This window comes from Microcaecilia unicolor, chromosome 4 (assembly GCF_901765095.1).
Source record: "Microcaecilia unicolor chromosome 4, aMicUni1.1, whole genome shotgun sequence".
Classification (NCBI taxonomy): domain Eukaryota; kingdom Metazoa; phylum Chordata; class Amphibia; order Gymnophiona; family Siphonopidae; genus Microcaecilia; species Microcaecilia unicolor.
The window spans coordinates 201,873,532-201,899,140 of NC_044034.1; the positions used below are offsets into that span (position 1 = coordinate 201,873,532).

A 25,609-nucleotide genomic window follows, 5' to 3' on the forward strand; every position below is an offset into this window, starting at 1 on the left:
TTAAACGTCATCTGCCATTAAGGTGCCCAGTCTCGTAAGATCCTCTTGTAATTTTTCACAATGTTCTTGCGATTTAACCACTTTGAATAACTTTGTGTCATCAACAAATTTAATTACCTCACTAGTTACTCCCATTTCTAGATAATTTATAAATACGTTAAAAAGCAGCGGTCCAAGCACAGATCCCTGGGGAACCCCACTATCTACCCTACTCTCTGTTTTAACCAGTTTTTAATCCACAATAGTACACTACCTCCTATCCCATGACTCTCCAATTTACTGTGGAATCTTTCATGAGGTACTCTGCCAAATGCCTTTTGAAAATCCAGATATGCAATATCGACTGGCTCACCTTTATCCACATGTTTGTTCAACTCTTTAAAGAAATGTAATAGATTGGTGAGGCAGGATTTCCCTTCACTAAATCAATGTTGGCATTATCTCATTAATCCATGCTTTTGAATATGCTCTGTAATTTTGTTCTTTATAGTATTCTCTACCATTTTGCCTGGCACAAACGTCAGGCTGACTGGTCTATATTTTCCCAGATCTCCTCTGGAACCTTTTTAAAAAATCAGCATTACATTGGCCACCCTCCAATCTTCCATGCTTGATTTTAAATATAAATTACATATTACTAACAATAGTTCCACAAGTTTATTTATTTATTTATTAGGATTTATTTACCGCCTTTTTAAAGGAATTCTCTCAAGACGGTGTACAGTAAGAATAGATCAAACATGAACAATAGGCAATTACAGCAGTAAAAATATTCAAAAACAATACAAAGTATGGTATGGTATACTACTTACAATGTCAACACAATACATAATAGAGCGTTATAATTGATAGTGAAGTGTAAAGCAAAGAAGTAATATATAAGTAGGTAAGAAAGTAGGAAGAGTTAGAAAGTAAGGTGATTGATTTAAAGAAAGTTGCGCATGAAATCAGAGAGATGGTTAAATTTGATCTCAGCTAGGGTAGGAGTGGATAAACATGTCCTGCTGTAGTATGTGCAGCCAGAGTCACTCCTTGTGTGTGTGAGTGAGACTAGCAAGTTAGTTACTTCTTCCATTAAAGGTCTGGATGAAGAGCCAAGCTTTCACCTGCTTACTGAAGTAGAGATAGTCTTGTGTTAAGTGGAGCCTTTCAAGCAACGCATTCCAGAGTGTGGGGGCTACTCCGGAGAAGGCTCGCTTGCAGGTATCACATCGTGTAATGTCTTTTGGAGAGGGTGTAGTTAGTGAAAGTCCTTGGGAGGACCTTAAAATTTGGCGGTGTGTGGAGGATCATCCTATTTTTCAAGTACTCAGGGCCATTTCCTTCCAGGGCCTTGAAGATCAGACATAAAGTTTTAAATTTAGCCCTGTACTGTACTGGTAGCCAGTGAAGTTTTTGCAAAAATGGTGTGATGTGGTCATGTCGCTTGCAACCTTCTATGAGTCTTGCTGCTGCATTCTAAATCAACTGGAGCTGGTGCAGACCCTTTGTAGTTAGACCATTGTATAGTGCATTGCAGTAATCCAGTCTTGATGTTATCATGGCATGCACAACTTGGATAAGATTTACCTTCTCGATGTAAGGAGAAAGGCAGCTCTTGAAGGTTGCTTGGATTTGGGGAATCAGAGTAAGTGTTGAATCTAACTGTATTCCAAGGTTCCTTACTTGTGATTTGAGGGGGAGTTTGTATTTCCCAAAAGGGAGTTTGATGTCAGGTATTTATCCACTTGTGTTACGGACCCAGAGAAGCTCAGTTTTACTTGAGTTCAGGCAAAGTTTGTTGTGTTTAGCCCATTCTTGAATTGAAGTTAGACAGGTAATCAGTTTATTCAAGGCTGTAGGTAAGTCAGGTTCAATGGGTATGTGTAGCTGCACATCATCCGCATAGATGTAGAACTGAGTGTCCATTGACCGAATCAGCTCAGCTAGTGGCTTGAGGTAGATATTGAACAGAATAAGTGACAGTATTGATCCTTGTGGTACCCCGCAGGTCAGTGTCCATGGTGGTGATGAGTTGTTGCCAAACATTATGGATCGTTGCCTGTCTGATAGATACGATCTGAACCAGGCAAACACTGTTCCATTAATACCTGTTTCTGTCAGTCGTGCTAGCATGATATCATGATCCACAGTGTCAAAAGCTGCTGGGAAGTCAAGCAGTATTAACATCTAGGTGAATCCCTATCAGTACTCCCTATCAGTACTCTGGGACAAATTCCATCCAGTCCTGGAGGCTACCCTTCAATTTGTCAAATTGTGCCATTACATCCTCCAGGTTTATAGAGATTTCATTCAGTTTCTCTGACTCGTCAGCTTTGAATACCATTTCTGGCACAGGTATCTCTTCCAAATCTTCCTCAGTGAAGACCGAAGCAAAGAATTCATTTCATCTTTCTGCTATGGCTTTATCTTCCCTGATTGCCACTCATCTTGCGGTCCAATCAGTTCTTTTGCTGGCTTCTTGCTTTTCTTATACTTAAAAAATTTTTTACTATGTGTTTTTGCCTCCAATGCAATCATGTTTTCAAAGTCCCTCTTTGCCTTCCTTATAAGCACTTTGCATTTGACTTGACATTCCTTATGTTGTTTCTTATTATTTTCAGTTGATTCCTTCTTCCATTTTCTGAAGGATTTTCTTTTAGCTCTAATAGCTTCCTTCACTTCACTTTTTAACCATGCTGGCTGTCGTTTGGTCTTCCTTCCTCCTTTTTAATACACGGAATACCTTTGGCCTGGGCTTCCAGGATGGTATTTTTGAACAGCATCCACACCTAATGTAAATTTTGACCTTCGCAGCTGCTCCTCTAAGTTTTTATTTCACTGTTCTTCTCATTTTATCATAGGCTCCTTTTTGAATGTTAAATGCTAATGTATTGGATTTCCTATCCTGCTTATAATCGAAAGAGAAAAACGCCTATATTGCAACCCAAATCGGGAGATGGGCGTCTTTCTCCCGTGGGCACCCAAATCGGTATAATCGAAAGCCGATTTTGGGCGTTTCCAACTGCAATCCGTTGCAGAAACGGGTAAAGTTGACGGGGCATGTCGGAGGCATGGTGAAGGCGGAACTGGGGCGTGGTTATCGGCCGAGGAGAGATGGGCATCTTTAGCTGATAAAAAAGGCGTTTTTACTGCGATTTTGGGTCACTTTGTTTTGGACCCTTTTTTTTCATGAACTAGTCCCAAAAAAGTACCCCAACTGCCCAGATGACCACTGGAGGGAATCGGAGATGACCTCCCCGGACTCCCCCAGTGGTCACTAACCCCCCTCCCACCAAAAAAAACCACTTTTAAAAAACTTTTTTTCCAGCCTCTATGCCAGCCTCAAATGCCGTACCCACCTCTATGACAGCAGAATGTGTTCTATCCTGTGACAGCCTTTCCCTGGTTCTGATGTGGCTCTCAGGTGAGTGTGACACCTTTTCTGTTATGCGCACTGCAGAGTCACATCAGCAATGCATTGTGTTGGGTGTAGGGTATTGGGCTCCGTGATTCCACTAGCTTGTGGCAAATGCTCACGATGTTGGTAGTTGGTAGGCTCTACTCCCATGGTGCTTTTCCCCCTGCTTACTGGGTCAGAGTGTGCCCTGTTTTGTTTCCGGTAGTCCATGAGGTAGTGGCCATTTTTGTAAGCCAGTTTTAGATCCCTTTCACGTGTTAGCCACGTTAGAGAACTTAGTTCTTACCTTGAATGTGGCTGAAAGAAGGCATTGTACAGCATTCTGCCAGCTCTGACCTACTGCTCATCTCAGTACCAGGGAGACTCGTTGCCAGTGGGGCACAACCTCTGATCTGCAGTTAACTGTGAGTAAGTGTGCTTATTCCAATAAAGGACGTTTTCGGAGAGATTAGTCTTCAGGTGTCAACTGGTGTGCCAATGTTATATAGCAGCAACAAGTCCTAGAGGCCTGCATGTATGCAGGTCCCTGGAGCACTTTTAGTGGGTACCGCAGTGCACTTCAGCCAGGTGGACCCAGGCCCATCCCCCCTACCTGTAACACTTGTGCTGGTAAATGGGAGGTCTCCAAAACCCACTGTACCCACATGTAGGTGCCCCCTTCACCCCTAAGAGCTATGGTAGTGTTGTACATTTGTGGGTAGTGGCTTTTGGGGGAGGGGGGTTGGGTGCTCAGCACCCGTGGTCAGGGAGCTATGCATGTGGGAGCTGTTTCTAAAGTCCACCGCACTGACCTCTAGGGTGCCCAGTTGGTGTCCTGGCATATCTGGGGGGCCAGTGTACTACGAATCCTGGCCCCTCCCATGACCAAATGGCTCAGATTAGGACGTTTTTGAGCTGGGCATTTTTAGTTTCCATTATCGCTAAAAAAAAACAAATGCCCGGCTGAAAAACGTCCATTTTTTTGAAAATATGGTCTGTCCTGCCTCTTCACGTACCCATTTTCAGACATAGACGCCCATGGAGATAGGCGTTCGCGTTCGATTATGCCCCTCCACGTGTACTTACTCCAAAGCCGATATCAAATCTGATCATATTATGATCACTGTTATCAAGCAGCCCCAGCACCATTACCTCCTGCACCAGATCATGCACTCCACTAAGGACTAGGTCTAGAATTTTTCCTTCTCTTGTTGGCTCCTGTACCAGCTGCTGCATAGAGCAGTCCTTGATTTCATCAAGAAATTTTACCTCCATAGTATGCCCTGATGTTACATTTACCCAGTCAATATTGGGGTAATTAAAATTATCCATTATTATCGTGCTCCCCAGTTTGTTAGCCTCCCTAATTTCCGATATCATTTCTTCATCCGTCTGTTCATCCTGGCCAGGCAGACGGTAGTACACTCCTATCACTATCCTTTTCCCCTTTACACATGGAATTTCAATCCACAGGGATTCCAAGATGTGTTTTGTTTCATGCAGAATTTTCTTTTTTTTTTTTTTGAAAATATCTTTATTATGTCTTTGATGCACAAGGAAAAACATAACCATTGACTATTACATGGCCGTTTCCCATTATTGGGACTGCTGCTGCTACTACAACTTCCAAAAGCTTAGGAAACATATGTACAACAATTGTTTTACTCCAGCACCCATGACTTTATGTGTTATACATTCCCTCCCCCCCCCAACCCCCTCTCCCCTTGTCCACTGCCGATAGCGATTCATATCTATTCCAGCCAGCTCTCTCGCATGGGCCCCACCATCTTTGCTCTTCCATTCACCTTGACTGCAGGGCCTGCTCTTTGTTCCCTTCTGTAGATGGGTCTAATAGTAAGGTGTCAGCATCTGGAATTCTGTCCCACATTTGTTTATATTGTAACAACCCTATAGAAACATTAGACTGGATCGTCCTCTGCACCCAACTGGCCACTTCCTTCATCAAGCCCATCCACACCTTAAGCTGAGGTGAGGCACTGTCAATCCAGGACATCAAAATACATTTTTTGACCAGTATTGTGGCCACCTGTATGAACCGACACTGCATCTCATTTAGCATCTGCTCCCGTAGATTCATGGAGCTACCCAGATATGTAACCGAGTAAGTCCATTCAAATTCTGCCTGCACCATGTTTTCTATCTGTTTAAGGGCTCCCTTCCAAAGCTCCGCCAGTCTAGAGCATTCCATAAATGAATGCAGTAATGTGCCCACTTGTACCCCACACTTCACACATACATCATCAGACCACAGCCCCATTACTTTCCCTGTTGCCTTGGAAATGTACACCCTGTGCAATACGCGGTATTGTATGTCTTGCAACGCCGCGTTTGGTGTAACCTTGCTAAGCTCACCAAATACCTTTTCCAATTCTTCTTCTGTCACTATACCCCCAATTTCTGTACTCCAGGTGTTCGCTAACTGCTTGAGATATGGGGCCTTCCTATTGTCCCTAATGAGCTGATGCCACACAGATAACTTATTTAGCTTGGGTGGGAGTTGTAAAAATACTGAATCCAATCTCCCAAACACCACCTCTCCCCTTTTCTTGCGCTCAAGGGACATCACATAATCCCTGGCTTGTAAAAAAGCAAAGAATTGGGTACCGGGTACGTTCCTTGCGCGCCTGACCTGTTCAAACGTAGGAAATGCTTGCCCTCCCAGTTGGCGAAACTCTCCTATATATCTGCATCTCTTGATTCTCCACCCATGAAACACAGTTACTCCCATCCCTGCTGGAAAGTCCAGATTACCCGTCAGAGTTAGGAACGGGCTCACCCCTCCCCTTGTTCCATCCAGCTCTCTCCACCAGTGCCACGCCCTCCGCAATGCTATCAAATATGGATTCATCTGAAATCTTCCCATCCTGCTACTATGATCAGAGCTAAGAATCACAAACAGATCCAGCGGCTCACACCAGCTCTTCCAAAAATCTGCCGGAGAGAAGGTTTCCCCTTTAGAGTGAAACTCATACATCCATCGCATCAACGCTGCCACATTGTATGCCCTAATATCCAGCAGCCGGAGACCCCCTTTCGCTCTGTCTAATACCAGTTTGGTAAATGAGATTCTGGGCCTTTTTGCACGCCATATGAAGGACATAGTTATACTTCGATATTGAAGTTCCTCTCTCTTTTGAACCCATAATGGCACCATCTGTAGTGGATATAATATTTTTGGTAACAGTACCATTTTCACTAATGCTACTCGCCCCATGAAACTGATGGGCAGATCTTTCCATTTCCAGCATAACTTCTTAATAGCTTCCAACCTATCCACCACATTTCTCTTGTACATCTATTCTATGTTCGCACTTAAATACACTTCCAGATATTTAATCCCTTCCCTCGCCCATCCCAGTGGGAAGTCAGACATCCCTGCACAGGTGCATGGATTACTAACCGGCAATGCCTCCGACTTTCCAAAGTTTATGCTCAAACCCGAGAATTGGCCAAACTTTTTACTGATTTCCATTACTAGAAAAATCCCCGTAGACGCGTTGTCAACCAGCAACAGCATGTCATCGGCAAACATGTTTATACGATATTCCTTACCTCCCACCTGTACTCCTTTCAAGTTCGGCTCTTGTCTGATTTTAGCCGCTGGCGGCTCAAGGGTTAGGATAAACAAAAGAGGCGACAGTGGGCACCCTTGCCTGGTACCTCCCCCTAGACACACAACTGGTGTAAGCATGTTATTTATCATTATTTGGGCGGTTGGATTACTATACAGTGCCCTGATCCACTCCAAAAAATCACCTTCAATCCCGAACCTTTGGAGCACCCAAAACAGATACTCCCACACTACTTTGTCGAAGGCCTTTTCGGCATCCAGGCTGGCCAGAATCTTATCCCCTGCTACCTTACTACCCTCCAGTAAAGCGCGGCTAACCTTCAATATATTAGCTGACGCAAATCGTCCCTTCACAAAGCCCACCTGATCATTGTGCACCAGGTGCGGCACCACCTAGCCTAATCTAGCCGCTAGTACTGCTTCCATAATCTTAATATCCTGGTTCAATAAGGATATGGGTCGATAAAAACCCACTAATTCTACATCTTTACCTGGCTTAGGCAGTACCGTAATATAAACGAGGTTCAAAGTTGTACCCATATTCTTCGAATCCCGTACTTCAGTGCACATAGCCACAAACGAGGGAACTATCTCATTTCGCAAGATTTTATAGAACTCAGTCCCCAGGCCATCAGGTCCCGGGGCCTTTGCCAGTGTTAACTGCTTTATTACTTTCACCACTTCCTGTCCCCGGATTGGCCCATTGAGACCCGCCACTTGCGCTGCCGTCAATGTTGGCAGCCGAAGGCCTGCAAAGAAACTCTCGCATTTTTCCTCAGAAAATGAACCACTCGCATACAAGGAAGAATAGAACCGGACAAACTCCTGCTGAATCTCCTCCCTCCCCGCCTGGACTTTGCCATTTGCATCCTTTATCTTTCCTATATAGCTCTTTCCACTCCGTTGCCTAACTAAGGACGCTAACAATTTTCCTGTTTTATTACCCCACCTATGCATGCGGTATTTGTTTAATCTAACATCATATAGAGCTCTGGCATTCAAAATTGCTTGCATTTGTCTTCTCGCCTCCATGTACACTTTCCTATTTTCCTCAGAGGAAGAAAGGGCTAGCTCTCTCCTTGCTCCCTTCAACTTAATCATAAATATTTGGAGCTCTTTATCCCTGTCTTTGTTGAGGGCCACGGTGTATGCCATGATCTTCCCGCGCACTACCGCTTTCCCTGCCTCCCAGAAGACTCTGTCATTTACCGATTGGTCTTTATTCTCTTCAACATAGTCTAACCATGCTTGTTTGAGGTACTTGCAAAAGGCCTGGTCCTGGTAGAGAGCAGGGTTCATACGCCACCGATTTGTCCCCATTTTCTCTCCCCACCTAATTTTAGCCCACACTAAAGCATGATCTGAGATGACCGAGTCCCCAATCTCCGCTTGTTCTGTCACTGTAAATAGGGACCTGCTTAAAAGCACGTGGTCAAGGCGCGCATGGACCCTGTGTGGGTGAGAAAAGAAAGTGAATTCCCTGTCCTCCATACGCAAAAGCCGCCAAACATCTAGCACTCCCAATTTGTTAGCTAAAAAATTCACCCCCCTCTCCTCATGATCTCTACTCGCCTGCTTGGCTGGCTTTCAATCTATTAGGGGATAGCTGGTAATGTTAAAATCTCCTCCCATTATGATTGGGTAGTCGTCAAAGGTAAGGAGCTTTGCAGCTAGCAAGGTAAAGAACTTGTGTGAATAAACATTGGGCGCATAAATACTGCACAGGGCCACCTTCTTCCCCTGCAAGAGGCCTGCTACTATCACATAACGGCCATCTGGGTCTTGGTATAATCTATGCATTTCAAATGCCACATTCTTTTTTTATTAATATGGCTACTCCTCTCTGTCTGTTTTATAAGAGGCATAATACACTTCCCCTACCCATTCCCTGCGCAGTTTGCCGTGCTCCGCATTCCCCAGGTGCGTTTCTTGCAGCATTGCAACATCTGCTTGTTGTTTTTGCAACACCTGTAGTATTTTAGATCGTTCAATCGGGGAATGGACTCCATCTACATTTAGGGAAACAACTTTCAAGCTAATCATACAAAAGCAATCTCCACATTCTGTTACTCATTATATTGTTTTTGATGGCTTTTCCCAGAGGGCTTCCCAGCCATACCCCCCGGGAATTCCTAGTCAGCATGGAATACATTTATAATCCCTTTTCCCCGGACAGTGGACAAACCCTTCCCCTCAACCCCCAACCCCCTCCCCCCTTCAACTAACCACCCTCCCCCCCCATCTGCCCCCCTCCCTCCCTCAGCCAAAACATACTCACTCCCCACCACACACACTCCCCTCCATACAAATCCAACCAGGTACATCCCCTACCCAGCACCAACTCCCCCATGCTCACATCCCCTCTCATCCCCTATTGAATCACAACCGCCTAATCTATTTGCGCTACACCCCCACTCCTCTAACCCCAGTCCCTCCTGCCCCCCAGTTTATCCTAAGAACCTAAAAGAGGTGAAAAAGAGAAAAAACATCAATTGTAACTTTGCAACGGGCAAACAAACAGTCCTCTTGTAACCAGTTAACCACTCTGTGCATATGTCTGTCCCGGATACACTCCGCTTCTTCAGTCATCTGGCCATCTCGCACTTGTGCCAAATTTTGCCACTCTGCGGACCCTGTGACAACCGACATCCACCGCCAGCAGAAGTGATATCCAGCAAACACCTCAACCCTCCAGCTCCAATGATCTGCGTCCTCTTGCGTTTTCACATCTGCCGGGTCAGCTTTACACAACAGTTAGAGCAACAGCAGCCATCTTACTTCACGTGCCACCTTTTTGTAAATCAGATTTCCAGCATTCTCACACAGAACGGTTCAAATGAATCAAGAGGTAAAATCATTGACAGAACTCTATATGCGTTCCACATACGCTTCAAGTTCCTTTGGGCCTGAGAAAAACAGAACCTTGTTATCAGCCATTATCCGCACTTTCGCTGGATAGAGCAGCGCGAATTTCACCCCCTTCTCATACAAACGCATGCAGTACTGCCCCATCTTTCTGCGCTGTTCAGAGACATTGGCTGAGTAATCTTGAAATAGCAGAATTTTACACCCATTGTATTCCAGTGCCTTTTTCTTCCTATATGCTGCCAACAATTTGTCTTTATCAGCATAATTCAGTATCTTAGCTATTACAGCCCTGGGTCGGCCCTCTCCTTCTCTTCGCACACCAGTTCTATGGACTATCTGCAGTGGTCTCTCATGCCCCCGAAGTCCGAGCTGCTCCGGGAGCCATACCTCCATTAACTTCCATAAGTCCTTGTCGGGAACCGACTCGGAAAGGCCCACTATTCTCACGTTATTTCGTCGGCTGCGATTTTCCAAATCGTCAATCTGCCGTGCCATTTTCTCACATTTTTGCTCCAGCGTGCCCAGTCAGGTGTCAGCCGCCTCCGCTCTATCCTCCTGCCGAGATCCGCTGTTCTGCCTGCTGGAGCCTGGACCTCTGCCGTTCCACTGCCTCCCTGATTTGCTCCACCGAGGACTGAAATTTGGACAACTTATCCTTTAGTATTGCCGTCACTTGTTGGATTAATGCCTGGAATACCTCTGTCTGAGGACTCGTCTCCCCCGCGGATTTATTTTCCTCCGCCATTTTGATTCGCACGTCGGGAGCGCGGGACTTCTTAGGCCGCTGGTTCTTCGCGAGCATACCACGCTTCCACCGCTCATTCCTCTTCTTCCCAGCGTCCGATGTGTAGCATAGGTGTTCCGCCACACTCTCTTGTTCTCCAGGCTGTGATTCAAGATTTTTATGCGGGTAAATTTCTCAGAGAAGGGGACTCAGAAGCGGAGCCGTTTTTTCGGATGTCCACTCAGCTTTGCTGCATCACGTGACCTCCCATGCAGAATTTTCAATCTATTTGATTGAAGGCCCTTCTTAACATACAATGCTACCCCTCCACCAATTCGATCTACCCTATCACTAAAATATAATTTGTATCCCGGTATGACAGTGTCCAGTGTCCTCCTTCCAGCAGGTCTCAGAGATGCCTATTATATCTAATTTTTATTTAGTGTAATATATTTTAACTCTCCCATCTATTTCTTAGGCTTCTGGCATTGAATGTAGACATTTCAAACTATGTTTGTTGTTCCTATTTATATCTTGCTGACAGTGTTAATTTGCAATCTCTGTCTGATTTTTATTTAAGGACATCTGATCTACTATGGTCTCTTTTGCAACCTCACTATCAGGATACCCTATCTTCCCTGCTTTGGTGATATCTTTGAAAGATACCTTATTCCGAACTATGCATTTTTGAATGATTGTCAGCCTTCCCCCAGGTTCTGGTTTAGGTAGGGTTGACCCTGTTGCTGTGCCATTCACATATCATGACAGCCATGCTGTTAATGCAGAATAAAAGATGCTTTCTCTAAGGTGCTGTGAATGCTCCCAACAGCTAATACATAGGTTTTGCACCTAATGCACCTTAACTTTTGAAATTAATACACCTTAGCTTGGGTTGATAAATAGCATCAAACTAGATTAACAGACTGGCCAATCTGACTTTTTTCATCAAAGACAATCTCTTTACAGTAGATATATATTGGCCTGAAGGGTATAAACCATTCCTGAAGAAAATATAGCATCTTTCAAGTTAATATTCAGCCGCGAGTACCAAGTACTGCGAGACTGCCACTAGAGTTTGCATCAGCCATTTGAGGGAGGCAACCTCAATGGACAAGAGCGAGTGGGCATCACTCCAGCCCAGTTTCCCACTTGATCAACTGGGAAATTTTTTATTTATTTATTGCATTTGTATCCCACATTTTCCCACCTATTTGCAGGTTCAATGTGGCTTACAGAGTTTTGTTATGACATAGTCATTCCAGGTTATCAGATACAATTTTATCAGATCCAATTGGTAATGTACAAGGTTTAAGTAAGGGCAGAAAGAAGGAAGATGTTATGCAGGATAGTATAGAAGGCAGTCTATAATACTGGCTGGGTTGGTGAGGTAGTTTTATAAGGCTATGGGTTATCTTTGTAGGCCTTGTTGAAGAGATAAGTCTTCAGAGATTTGCGAAAGTTAGTTATTTCGTCAATAGTTTCAGGGCTGTAGGTAGTGCATTCACAACTGCGTGCTCATGTAAGAGAAGGGTGGTGGCGTGTATCAGCTTGTATTTCAGTCCTTTACAGCTGGGGTAGTGCAGATTGCGAAATTTGCGGGCTGATCTTATGGCGTTTCTGGGAGGCAGGTCCACAAGGTTTAGCATGTAGATTTGGGTGTCTGCGTGAATGATTTTGTGTACAATCATGCAGATCTTGAACACAATGCGTTCCTTGAGTGGGAGCCAGTGAAGTTTCTCTCTTAGGGGTTTTGCACTTTCATATTTCGTTTTTCCAAATATGAGTCTGGTCAGGTAAGCTTGTAGTACACAGCTTAGTAAAAGATTAATGTATTATATATTTTTTGTTTTTTTTCTTTTTTCTTCAGACCATCAGAGGTAGACCCAAAGTCACTTGTTATTCACCATATCACTATTTATATATGGTGACAGGGTTCATACCCTTCTCGTCATCGGTTGCTGATGTTTATATATTCATAGCATTCATATATTTTGACAAATGTTTCTATTTTCAAAAATCTCTTATATATAGATATCCATAAGGAAATGAAATGAACTTCTTTTACTTAGCTTTTATGAATCTTGATATCATGTCAAGCTGAAAGGTGGGGCTGCATACCGACACATGTTTTGCCAGCAAAGCTTTTTCAAGGTATGCCCCTTTATGTCTCGGATCGAGTATCCACTGGTTTGGCTGATGGGGTTGGCCGATGACGAGAAGGGTATGAACCCTGTCACCATATATAAATAGTGATATGGTGAATAACAAGTGACTTTGGGTCTACCTCTGATGGTCTGAAGAAAAAGAAAAAACAAAAAATATGTAATACAGTAATCATTTACTAAGCTGTGTATTACATAGGAATATTGGATTACTGATAATACATTGTATTTAGTGGGCATTTTCTGAATTGTTTGTCAGGTAAGCTTGTAAACATGAGGGGGAGAGGGAAGGGGATCTAGTGGGGGGGGGGGCTCCAGATGTAATTCTGAAGGGCTGGGAGGGGGAACCGGCATCAGGCCTTTGTTAGCATTCAGGGGTGGGGGTGGAGGTGGGAGGGAGGGCATCCTGCTGTTAGCGGTGTAACAAGGGCAGGGCGGTGGGGGCGTTCCGCCCCGGGTTCATGCTGCTGGGGGGGGGGGGGGCAGAGAGTAGCCGCACACCTGTCAGCTCCACTGGTTCCCTGCTCCCTCTGCCCCGGAACAGGTTATTTCCTGTTCTGGGGCAGAGGGAGCAGGGAGCCAGTGGAGCCAAGAGCCGCGCGGCTGCTCCCAGCAGCTAAAAATGCACGCGGGGGGGGGGGGGGGGGTCATTGCGCTGGGGGGGGTGTCATGCTGCACCCGGGGGGGGGGGGGATGCGCATCGGCAATCCGCCTCGGGTGATAGCCAACCTGGGATCGTCACTGCCTGCTATGCACTGAGGAGATGGGAGAGAGAGAGGAGGAATCGGAAGAAGAGGTTCTGGGTGTGCAGGGGGGGAGTTGAAGGAGGGGGGGGGGATGGCACACTTCATGGAAGTTAACTGGACATTGACTGATGTTCAGACCGGTGCCCAGTTGACTTTGCCACATAATGTTAGGGCAGCCTTTTTCAATCCTAACTTTGGGGTCCTTTTACTAAGCTCCAGGGAAAAGGGCCCTGAGGTAGTGGAAGGGGACGTTTTTCCCTCACGACAGGACCCTTTTTACCACAGTGGGTAAAAAGCCCCTAAAAAATGGCCATGAATGGCCATGCAACGGTGGCGTTAAGGGCTCCTGCAGTAACCGGGCAACATGTGGTGATGCCCGATTACCATCGGGTTAGCAGTGCGCTACAAAAAATATTATGGTGTTCCGGAAATGGTGCATGCTTGAGCTGGAACTACTACTGGTGGCTGCGTTGGTCGGCGGTGGTTCTGGGATAGCATGTGGTAAGCCCACATTGGACTTACCGCTGCTTTGTAAAAGTGCCCCTTTATACGATTGCTCAGCTGGTTAGCAGACTGAAAATCTCTGCTAAGTGGCTAGGTTTCTGCTCCACCCTAACTCAGCAATTTAAATCACTTTGAATATCAACCCCTTTTTCTTTATTAAAAATGTTTATATCACTTAACAAACATCATTGCTCATTCAAAGTGGTTTATAAAAATACATTCATAAAAGTAATCAAACCAAAACAAAATATATAAAATCATTCCTTTGATAATTAACCAAAATATGTTTTTCTTTCTAGGATAAAATGAATAAGAAGCGTCTCAGTGGGCAGAAATGGCACCTGGATCTGAGCCAGAAGAGTGAGAATCCCTGGAGAGATTTGTTTTTATGGGCAGTGCTTCAGAACCGACAGAAAATGGCCACTTACTTTTGGGCAATGGTGAGTCTGCCACAGACAAAAAGCACAGAATGATCCAGTATATTAATTAAAAACATTTTAACCATGCACCTTGTGTGCAGTTTAGAAAATTATTGGGTGTATTCACATAGGAAATAAAACCATGCAGATACTTAAAAAAATGTACTGTTCTCATTTTTACATAAATGAGTTAAAAGCACCAGTTGGTTTGATATATAAGCAATGTTTAGCTCCAATATGCCTATGTGAGTAAGGGGTCCTTTTACTAAGGTGCACTGAAAAATAGCCTGCGGTAGTGTAGACGCGTGTTTTGGGTGCGGGCCGAATTATTTTTCAGCGCACCTACAAAAAATGCCTTTTTTTTTGCCGAAAATGGACGTGCAGCAAAATCAAAATTACCGTGTTTCCATTTTGGGTCTGAGACCTTACCACCAGCCATTGACCTAGTGGTAAAGAATCCTGATGGTAATGACCTACATGTGCCAAATGCCACTTGGCGCGCGTCCATTATGCGTGCCCAAATATAAAAAATATTTTTCAGAAGAGTGTATCAGACGCGCGCCAAAAATGAAATTACTGCAACAGTCACACGATAGTTGGGCAGTAACTCCATTTTGGCACGTGTTGGGAGCGAGTAGATGCTTACGCAGCTTAGTAAAAGAGCCCCTTATTTTTGTCTCAGGGACTGTAACGCAGCAAAAATGACCTAATGCATGAAGCACTAAAGTGTTCTGTTATTTTTGCGATGTGTGCGTGCTATCCACATGCTAAATATTTTTTTGAGGGTACGTGGTGGGGCAGAGAATGGGTGTTCCTTTGCTAACCAGTTAGTCCATCTACATTACTGCACATTAACTGGTTAGTGCATGGATAATGTGAAAGTCTTTACCGTCTACAAAATAGTTGGTGGTAAGGTGCTCTCACAGTAATTTTTAGAAATGGTCGTGCACTAATGACAACACTAGCATATGGCTATTAATGAAAAAAAAATAGAAAATCTGGGTTTTTATGGCCATGGTAAAAATGGTCTTAGCTTGTGGGAAACACCCATGTAAGGACATGCTAAGTCCACTTTTACTGCCGTTTAGTAAAAGGACCATATTTCTAATATGGCTGAACAATTATCACTACTGTGCAGTGCTGTGTAAATGTAAAGTGATAAAAAATGATACAGTAGGTATTATTATTACCAATTGGTTGCTAGTTAGTAGCCAAACTCTAGCTAATTAAGTCAGACTGCAGGTAAGTAACTATGGTTTCAAACAATGTTTTGTTTCGTACATGCATAGAGTATCCAATCCACAGGAGATTTCAAAAATAAATGTTTGCCAATCAAAATGCTTGCTACAGTAACATCATCCTACAAGCATTACATCCTCAAAATGCATTTCTGTGTGACCTCGATGTATGCAGCTTTTGTACTCCCAGGAGATATAGGGCTAAATATAACAGTATCCACTGAAGTCCCTGTCTCCAAGAACTGGTGGCTTCTATTCTCGTACCCTTCTGCAAATCCCAGTTACTAGAAGCTGTTGCAGTTCACCCAGTTCCCAGCAGTAATGTAGTACTCACTGCTCTTTTAGCAAGCTCTCTCAGAAGCTCCAGGAAAAAGATATTAAATGTTGTGGTGCATGATCTTCCCAGGCCAAGCCAAGGAGCGATCTAGAAAGCTGAAAGCTTTCATACTTTAAGCAGAAACTAACCTGGAAAGCTGTTTATTCCTTCAGTGCTTCCTACAGATTTCCTACAAATCTCTGAAGGGTCCTTTTACAAAACTGTGGTAGAAAGTAACCTTATTGCACCCTTACATTGGGTTTTTCCATGTGCAAAGGCCGTTTTAACCAGAGCTGTGAAAGGGCTGATTTTCGATTCTCTGATTTACAGGCAGATGCAGCAACCAAACGTAAAAAAATCAAAATCGTTAAAGTCCCTAACGATTTTTAAAAAACGAAGAATGCACCAAAAAAAAAAGTCACACATGCTCAGATCGGTATTGAAACGTACAATGTATGAAAGAATCACAATACACATCGGTAATCGGCCCCTAAATCATGCGCAGAGCAGCCAAGAGTTTTGCTGGCTGCTCTGCGCATGCTGCAAACATCAAAACAAACAAAAAAAAAAGCCACAACACATACACGTGGCTACCCGGTCAGCAAAATCCAAAAACAAAGGATCAGGAGGGGGCAAGGGTGCTCGTCCGGAGCGTCCTGTATGGACGGCCTTGCCCCCCCCCCCCGCTGCTCCCCACTTTCCGCCGCTTCCCCCCCCTACGAAAAAGCAAAATTCTAGCAGCCCCGGTCCCCCTCCCTTCCTGTTCTTCTGCTTTGCAAAAGCTAACTCCGCCTCCCGTCATTCTTCCGCCCCGTGCCCCCCCCCGCTGCTCCCCACTTTCCGCCGCTTCCCCCCCCCCCCACGAAAAAGCAAAATTCTAGCAGCCCCGGTCCCCCTCCCTTCCTGTTCTTCTGCTTTGCAAAAGCTAACTCCGCCTCCCGTCATTCTTCTGCCCCGTTCCCCGCCGCCCCCCCTGAGGTCGACTACGCCGCTCCCCCCTCCCCCGAGACCCCCCTCCCTATTACCGACCCGAGCAGCGCCTCTCACCTCTTTCTGAAGCGCTGCATGGGCAGGAAGATCTGTTGTGTTGGTCGCAGAGTCTCCATGATGTCTCTTCTTCCCTGGCCTAGGCCCGCCTCCTTCTGACGTAGGTTACTTACGTCAGAAGGAGGAGGGGCCTAGGCCAGGGAAGAAGAGACGTCATGGAGACTCTGCGACCAACACAACAGATCTTCCTGCCCGTGCAGCGCTTCAGAAAGAGGTGAGAGGCGCTGCTCGGGTCGGTAATAGGGAGGGGGGTCTCAGTGGAGGGGGGGAGCAGCGTAGTCGACCTCAGGGGGGGCAGCAGGGGTGGGGCATGGGGCGGAAGAATGACGGGAGGCGGAGTTAGCTTTGCAAAACACAAGAACAGGAAGGGAGGGGGACCGGGGCTGCTAGAATTTTGCTTTTTCGTGGTGGGTGGGAAAGCGGTGGAAAGTGGGGAGCAGCGGGGGGGTGCACGGGGCGGAGGAATGATGGGAGGTGGAGTTAGCTTTTGCAAAACAGAAGAACAGGAAGGGAGGGGGACCGGGGCTGCTAGAATTTCGCTTTCTCGTGTGTGTGGGGGGGGGGGGGGGGGGAAGTGGCGGACAGTGGGGAGCAGCGGGGGGGGGGGGGCATGGCCGTCCATACAGGACGCTCCTGATGAGCGCCTTTGCCCCCTCCTGATCCTTTTTTTTTTTTTTTTTGATGTGTTTTCTGACGTCCTTTGGACCAATCACAGCGCTTTTAGCTCTGCTAATGCGCTGGGATTGGCTCATAGTTTCACTTTACGATTTTTCCTGGCACAGAGCTGTCCTAACGAGAGGTCCAGACCTCTCATTAGATTTCCTGCCTTTTTCCTGCGTAAAGGCAATCGGAAAAGGTTAGTGCATCTCGTTTCAATGGGGTTTTTACACTAATTGCTCATCTCCATTCCGTTTTCGTTAACTGCTAGCTTCCTCGGTAAAAGCCCTTTGATGCATGCAACGGATCAAATTTTCCTCGTTGGAGGGTCATTAAAGGCTCATTAAGCTTTAGTGCATCTGCCTCTTAATGGCTATGTGCTAATGTCAAAAATTGGCACTGAGCCCTTACAGCCACCTATTTTGTAGGTGGTAAGGGCTCATGTGCTAATCTTGTGTTAATCAGCTAGCACATGGCAATGTAGATGTGCTAACTGATTAGCAAAGAAACACCCACTCTCTGCCCCAGACTCGCCCAATTCCAGAAAAAATTTAAGATTTTTTAGAACTTGGTTTGCACATGCACATTCAGAACTTATCGTGGGATGCCTGCTTAGTAAGTCAGATGAACTGTCTATTGTTGGTTTTTGGCTGTGTTTTTAGTGTTTTTGGCTGTATAAATTAACTATATTGTTTGAACCATTGTAAGTGTTGGTAATACTTACTGATCTTTGAAGGAACAAAGGATCACATCAAGATTGTAACACTAACACTGACAACTTCTGACACAGGCACTCTGTTGAAACACAGCCCATGTCAAGTCTTTTTTTTTTAATAACCTTTCATTTTTGGAGGCCCATTGTGTTTTTTTCACTTGGCTTGGTTTCCTGTGCCTTGGACTCCCTTTCTCCTGTTTGACACAATAAAGATGACACATTTGTTATTTCCATTTTGGTCTACATTGTTGACGTGGAGGGGCATAATTGAACGTCGCCAGCGAAATAGATCGCCGGCGACCTATTTTGGCAGCGGCGCAACAGCTGGCCGGAACCGTATTTTCAAAAAAGATGGCTGGCCATCTTTTTTTCTGATAATACGGTTTAGTCCGGCCAAATGCCAGAGTTTGCCGGGGTTGAGATCGCCGGTTTTGTTTTTCAGTGATAATGGAAAAAACAGCCGGCCATTTCAAACCCGGCAAAATGCAAGGCATCTGGTCATGGGAGGAGCCAGCATTCGTAGTGCACTGGCCCCCCTGACATGCCAGGACACCAACTGGGCACCCTAGGGGTCAGTGTGGTGGACTTCAGAAAAAGCTCCCACATGCATAGCTCCCTTACTTTGGGTGCTGAGCCCCCCACACCCCCCCCCCCAAAACCCACTACCCACAAATGTACAACACTACCGTAGCTCTTAGGGGTGAAGGGGGCAACTACATGTGGGTACAGTGGGTTTTGGAGGGCTCCCATTTACCAGTACAAGTGTTACAGGTGGGGGGGGGGGGTGGGCCTGGGTCCGCCTGGCTGAAGTGCATTGCGGTACCCACTAAAAGTGCTCCAGGGACCTGCATACACGCAGGCCTCTAGGACTTGTTGCTGCTGTATAACCTTGGCACACCAGTTGACACCTGAAGACCAATCTCTTTGAAAAAGTCCTTTATTTGAATAAGCACGTTTACTCACAGTTAACTGCAGATCAGAGGTTGTGCCCCAGTGGCAAAGAGTCTCCCTGGTACTGAGATTAGCAGTAGGTCAGAGCTGGCAGAATGGTGTACAATGCCCTCTTTCAGCAACATTCAAGGTAATAACTAAGTTCTTTAACGTGTGTAACACATGAAAGGGATCTAAAAGTGGCTTATAAAAATGGCCACTACCTCATGGACTACCAGAAACAAAACTGGACACACTCTGACCCAGTTAGCAGGGAGAAAAGCACCATGGGAGTAGAGCCCACTACCCTACACCCACCACAATGCATTGCTGATGTGACTCTGCAGTGCACCTAACAGAAATGGTGTCACACTCACCCGAGAGCCACATCACAAGCAGGGAAAGGCTGTCAGAGGATAGGACACATTCTGCTGTCATGGAGGTGGGTACGGCATTTGAGGCTGGCATACAGGCTGGCAAAAAAGGTTTTTATTTTTATTGTTTTAGTGTGGTAGGGGGTTGGTGACCACTGGGGGAGTATGGGGAGGTCATCCCCGATTCCCTCCGGTGGTCATCTGGTCAGTTGGGGCACCTTTTTGAGGCTTGGTCACATAGGCGTAGTTTGACTGTTTCATTTGGGGGGGCAAATGATGGGGCGGAGCATATTAGCATATTCATTTGCATATATACATATGCAAATGAATATGCTAATATGGAGGAAGGAATTGAAATTTACAGACAAAATGTCACAGATGCACATTTCAAAATGCTGACATATTTCAGTTAATAAATTCTGAATAAAATACTTTTTTCTACCTTTGTTGTCTGATCATTTAGTTTCTCTGTTCGCAAATGATATGTATGCTTAATTTGCAGTTCCCTCTCTTTCAAGCATCCCCTCCTCTGCAGTTTGGCAGCTGGCCTCTCTCTTAACTGTCCTCCTATTGTCCAGCAGCTCACCCTTCTCCCTCTCACCTCCTGATTCTGCAGGCCTTCTTTCTCTCAACCCCCCCCCCCCCCCCCCAGCCTTGTGATTCAGCTCATTCAACCTCCCTGGTCCAACAGCTTCTCCCCTTTCACTCCCCACCCCCACTGATCTGGCAGTTTCCCTCTCTCTGACCCCCTCCAATTCGACAGTTCTCCTCTCTCTCAATCCCCCAGGTGCCTGTAATCCAGCAGCTCCCCCTATCTCAATCACTCCCAGCCTGTGTGATCTAGCAGTTCCCCCTCTCTTAACCCCTCCTGCCCCTGTGATTCAGTGGCTCCCTCTCTCAAACAACCCCCCCCCATTCCAATAATTCTCCTCTCTCTCAAGCCTCCTCACCAGCACTTGTAATCCAGCAGCTCCCTCTCTCTCAAATACTCCTTCCATCGACCAGCTTCCTTCTCTCTCACCCGCACCAATACGGCAGCTCTCCTCTCCACCCCCCACCCCATCTACTTTTAAATAAATGCTTCTCTTCACTAGCAGCGGCGAACGGACAAGCGTAAAAACAGCAAGCAAGCGCAGCCAGGCTCAAGTACTCCATCCTTCGCTTTCTGAATCCTGACCTCTCTGCGTCCCGCCTTTCTCTGATGTCATTTCCTTTCGGGCGGGACGCTGAGAGGTCAGGATTCAGAAAGCGAAGGACGGAGTACTTGAGCCTGGCTGCGCTTGCTTGCTGTTTTTACGCTTGCTCATTCACCGCTGCGGGAAAGAAGATTAAGTTGTTTTCGTCGTCTTCGTTGTTTGGGGGGGGGCATTGCCAGCCCTCGCCCCCCCCCCCCCCAGTCTACGCCCATGCTTGGTCGTGAAAATTAAAGGACCAAGTAAACCCGACGAAATACTGCTGAACGCCGCTTTTTTTTTTTCCATTATCCGCGAAAGCCGGCCATCTGGTAGCCACGCTCATGCCTGCCCATAGCTCGCCTTTGCTTCGCAGGCGACACGCCCCTTTGAACTTTCACCGATGAAGCGACGGGAAAGCACCTTTCGATTATACCGATTTCGCCGCTTTTCCGAGAACGCCGGCCATCTTCCGATTTATATCGGAAGATGGCCGGCGATCACTTTCGAAAATAAGCCTGAAAATCGATTAGAAATGAAATAAATAAATATCAATACTACTTATCCTCCTCTGAATCATTTACTATAATTCTAACTTTTATGTTTTAATTTTGGTGGAAATCAATCACAATTACTTTAGAGAATTCATTCAAAATTACTCCAAAATTATTCCAAAGGTTTGAAAAAAAAAAAAAAGCATTATTTTCTCACGTTGGCCACTCCACTCCGTTGCTTCTTTTTTTTTTTTAATTCCAATATCTTAATTCACTTTAAAAACAGTCAATAACAAAAAAAACCAATCACAATATTAATTTCAATGTGTATTTACCAAGTCATTTGTTGAAACGTATAGATCTAGACTCTTCTGATGTTTTTGGTATATAACAATTCCATTGGTTTTATCTGCTACCACATTCTCATATTTATGATATATGAACATATGTCAGTGGTTCCCAAATCTGGTCCTGGAGGCACCCCAGCCACTCAGGTTTTCAGAATTTCCTGAATAATGGAAAACTTGGACGTCCTGTGAGGACGTCCCCACGAAGGGGCAGGGAAACTTGTATTTACGGAAAGAGCCAAAACACATAGAGTCCACATTCACTGTTCATCAATGCATCATACATCCACTTCTGACCCTCATCCCCAGTAATTCCACATCACTCATACACTTACTCACAGAAATGTGCACACCATATGTCTTTGTGTCTTAATACTGCCCTTTAAGCTTCCCATTGTCTCCCTCCAATGTTTCTATGTTGATGTCCCATTGTTAAATTCCTAACGATACTTCGATGGGCTCGCATAACTTGTACAATGTAACCCATAACCAAGTTGTAACAAATGTATTTCCATTATTCATATCTTATTGTAAGCCACACTGAGCCCGCAAAGAGGTGGGAAAATGTGGGATACAAGTGCAATAAATAAATAAATAAATATTATCGAAACAAGATGGGCGTCCATCTTTTGTTTCGATAATACGGTCGGGGACGCCCAAATCTCAATATTTAGGTCAATCTTAGAGATGGTCATCCCCGATTTTCAACGATAATGGAAACCGAGAACGCCCATCTCAGAAACGACCAAATCCAAGCCATTTGGTCGTGGGAGGAGCCAGCATTCATAGTGCACTGGTCTCCCTCACATGCCAGGACACCAACCGGGCACCCTAGGGGGCACTGCAGTGGACTTCAGAAAAAGCTCCCAGGTGCATAGCTCCCTTACCTTGTGTGCTGTGCTCCCCAACCACCCCCCAAAACCCACTTCCCACAACTGTACACCACTACCATAGCCCTTAGGGATGAAGGGGGGCACCCAGATGTGGGTACAGTGGGTTTGTGATGGGTTTTGGAGGGCTCACATTTACCACTACAAGTGTAACAGTTAGAGGGGGAATGGGCCTGGGTCTGCCTGCCTGACGTGCACTGCACCCACTAAAACTGCTCCAGGGACCTGCATACTGCTGTCAGGGAGCTGGATATGACATTTGAGGGTGGCATAGAGGCAGGCAAAAAATATTTTTAAAGTTTTTTTTTTTAGGGTGGGAGGGATTAGGGACACTGGGAGAGTAAGGAGAGATCATCTCCGATTCCCTCCAGTGGTCATCTGGTCAGTTCGGGCACCTTTTTGAGGTTTGGTCAAAAGAAAAATTTGACCAAGTAAAGTCGCCCAAGTGCTCGTCAGGGACGCCCTTCTTTTTTCCATTATCAGTCGAGGATGCCCATGTGTTAGGCACGCCCCAGTCCTGTCTTCGCTATGCTTCTGACACGCCCCCATGAACTTTGGTCGTCCCCGTGACGGAAAGCAGTTGAGGACGTCCAAAATTGGCTTTCGATTATGCCGATTTGGGTGACCCTGTGAGAAGGACGCCCATCTCCCAATTTGTGTCAAAAGATGGGCGCCCTTCTCTTTCGAAAATAAGCCTGCTAGTGACTTCAGTATTACTATACAATGTTCAACAAGGCTTACCACAAAGATCCTTCCTAATCACCAAGCAATGATACCCTTCTAGAACTAGATAAAACCGAACTCTCTATACCTGATTGCTTAAACCACTCTGTAAACAATGAACATTAATGTTTCTTCAACTAATCTCTCACGCCAGAAATGATCTGATTATATAACTTACTCTATAAGTTACTTTATCATTTATGTATTTAATCAAATTTCATATTGTATTTTCATGCCGAAAATGGCGATCGCCACTACGGCACATTGAGCCTGCAAAAAGGTGGGAAAATGTGGGATACAAATGCAATAAATAAATAAATATATCAAAGGCTCCTTTAAATACATAATGGTGAAAACTTTCTTCCAGGTTCCTAACCAATACATTCACACATTAGGACAATTCTAAATGTGTGTAACAAAGCACTAATATCTAGCTGACAAGACCAACAATGATTACTTTGCCCTGACAAGTATCTGGCCTTCAACATGGGTTGTGAAGTCTCCATGATCCAAGAAACCATGGCCTGTGTCAATGTTGCTGCCCTTGAAATACAGACCCCAGAGCTCTAGAACACTGTTTCCAAAAGTCCGGTCATGGAGTACCCCTTGCCAGTCAGGTTTTCAGGATATCTGCAATGAACGTGCATGGAAGTGATTTGCTTATATTGGAGGCAGTGTATGCAAATCAAGTACATGCATATTCATTGTGGATATCCTGAAAACCTGACTGGCAAAGGGTCCTCCGGGAATGGACTTGAGAAACACTGCTCTAGAATGTGTTACCTATGGAAATGAAACATTTACCATCATACTTTTCTTTTAGGAAAGCTTTAAAAACATACTTATTTGAATAGTAATTTGGATGCTTAATTACTGATTGTATTCTTATTAACTGTATACCCCTTGACTGTAGAGGCCATCTTGTCTGTTAACTGCTGTGAATTCCTTGTTGGAGAAATTGTGGTATACAAAATGCAGGTAGAATAGAATAGAATTAAAATGGTTCCATTGATTAGTTTCTAAAGGGCCTGTTAAATTGGCTTCCCACATTTTCTTGATATCCTCACTGTGCTTACTCTAAACCCCACTTGCAATCTTACAAAGCAGGGAGGCTGCCTTGGGATTTGCGGCATTCCTTTTTTTTTCTTTTTCTGAAAGGCAAAAAGTGAGGTGGTTGCTCTATAACATTACCCTTGCTGACCTTTCTGTTTATCAGGGACAGGAAGGTGTAGCTGCAGCTTTGGCAGCCTGCAAGATTCTCAAGGAAATGGTTCACCTGGAAACGGAGGCAGAAACAGCCCGGGTCATGAAGGAAACGAATTACGAGCATCTTGCTTTGGGTAAGCACTTGCAAGTAGCTTGGATCTTATAACAGAAATTAATTTGTTTCAACTTAAATACCAAAATAGCTTATTTCCACTCTATGTCACAAGAAGGACTTCTGTTCTTAGATGCTTTTAAAAAGTATAAATATATGTTTATTTTCCAGCTAAGTAGGGAGTCATTGGGAGGTACAAAAATGAGGATTTATCAGTGTTTTTGCAGTGCAGGTTCTGTTGTAGGGTGCCTTTTTCGAATGAATTAAATACACATATATGGGCAGTTGGGAAGTTGTTGGCACAGAAATGGCACAAAAATAAGGTGGAAGATCCAAGGTAGACAAAGGGAAGGGTGAAAGAATTCTAGGGGAATTGGAGTTTTTCCAATAAATATCTATTTTACATCAGGGGTGTTTCATAGGTTTTTATAGATTACAACCTAAAATAACAACCCCCAGGAGACAAAAAGGTAGAAATGACAAAAATCATTTGTGTTCTACTTTTTATAATGTAAACATCTAATCTGGATTTTAAAAAATATTTCTGAAAGTACAAGGATTTGCCATTTTGAAAAGTTTTCATGAATATTATGGGCCCCATATTCAGTCCCGGTTGCTCAGTGTTTTGCTGACTGCTGCCAGCATGATGCCCAAAAATTCAGTGCTGGGCCATGTCCGTGCATTGGCATTGAATTTCTGGGTTTCTGGAGCCAGTTAAAGCATAGCGGGTTAAGTGTGACATTTAGCACTTAACTGTCTATGCTGCACTGCATAAAGGGCACTACTGTGGGACATGGTGAGGAAGCTCGCCATATTTTGGCCATCAGCGCACGCTACTCCCGCGGTAAAAAATAGTTTTTATTTTCTTCCACAGGAGGCATGTCTGGTGGCAGTGAGTAGGCATGCCTGTGCTAATCAGGTAGCATGGGCACATTACCGCACACTACCCAATTAGTACAGGAGTAGCACAAGAGCTTTTCCTGCCTCCTAAATA

General features: G+C 45.0%; 1 protein-coding gene across 1 annotated transcript in view; it reads left to right on the plus strand.

Moving 5' to 3' along the window:
* TRPM5 (transient receptor potential cation channel subfamily M member 5) overlaps positions 1-25,609 on the plus strand; it is a 267,814-nt gene that overhangs the window by 80,738 nt on the left and 161,467 nt on the right. Inside the window, exons 10-11 of the mRNA XM_030201129.1 lie at positions 14,275-14,415; positions 24,514-24,637. Coding sequence (XP_030056989.1) covers positions 14,275-14,415; positions 24,514-24,637 — 265 coding nt within the window. The remainder of the gene's footprint in view (positions 1-14,274; positions 14,416-24,513; positions 24,638-25,609) is intronic.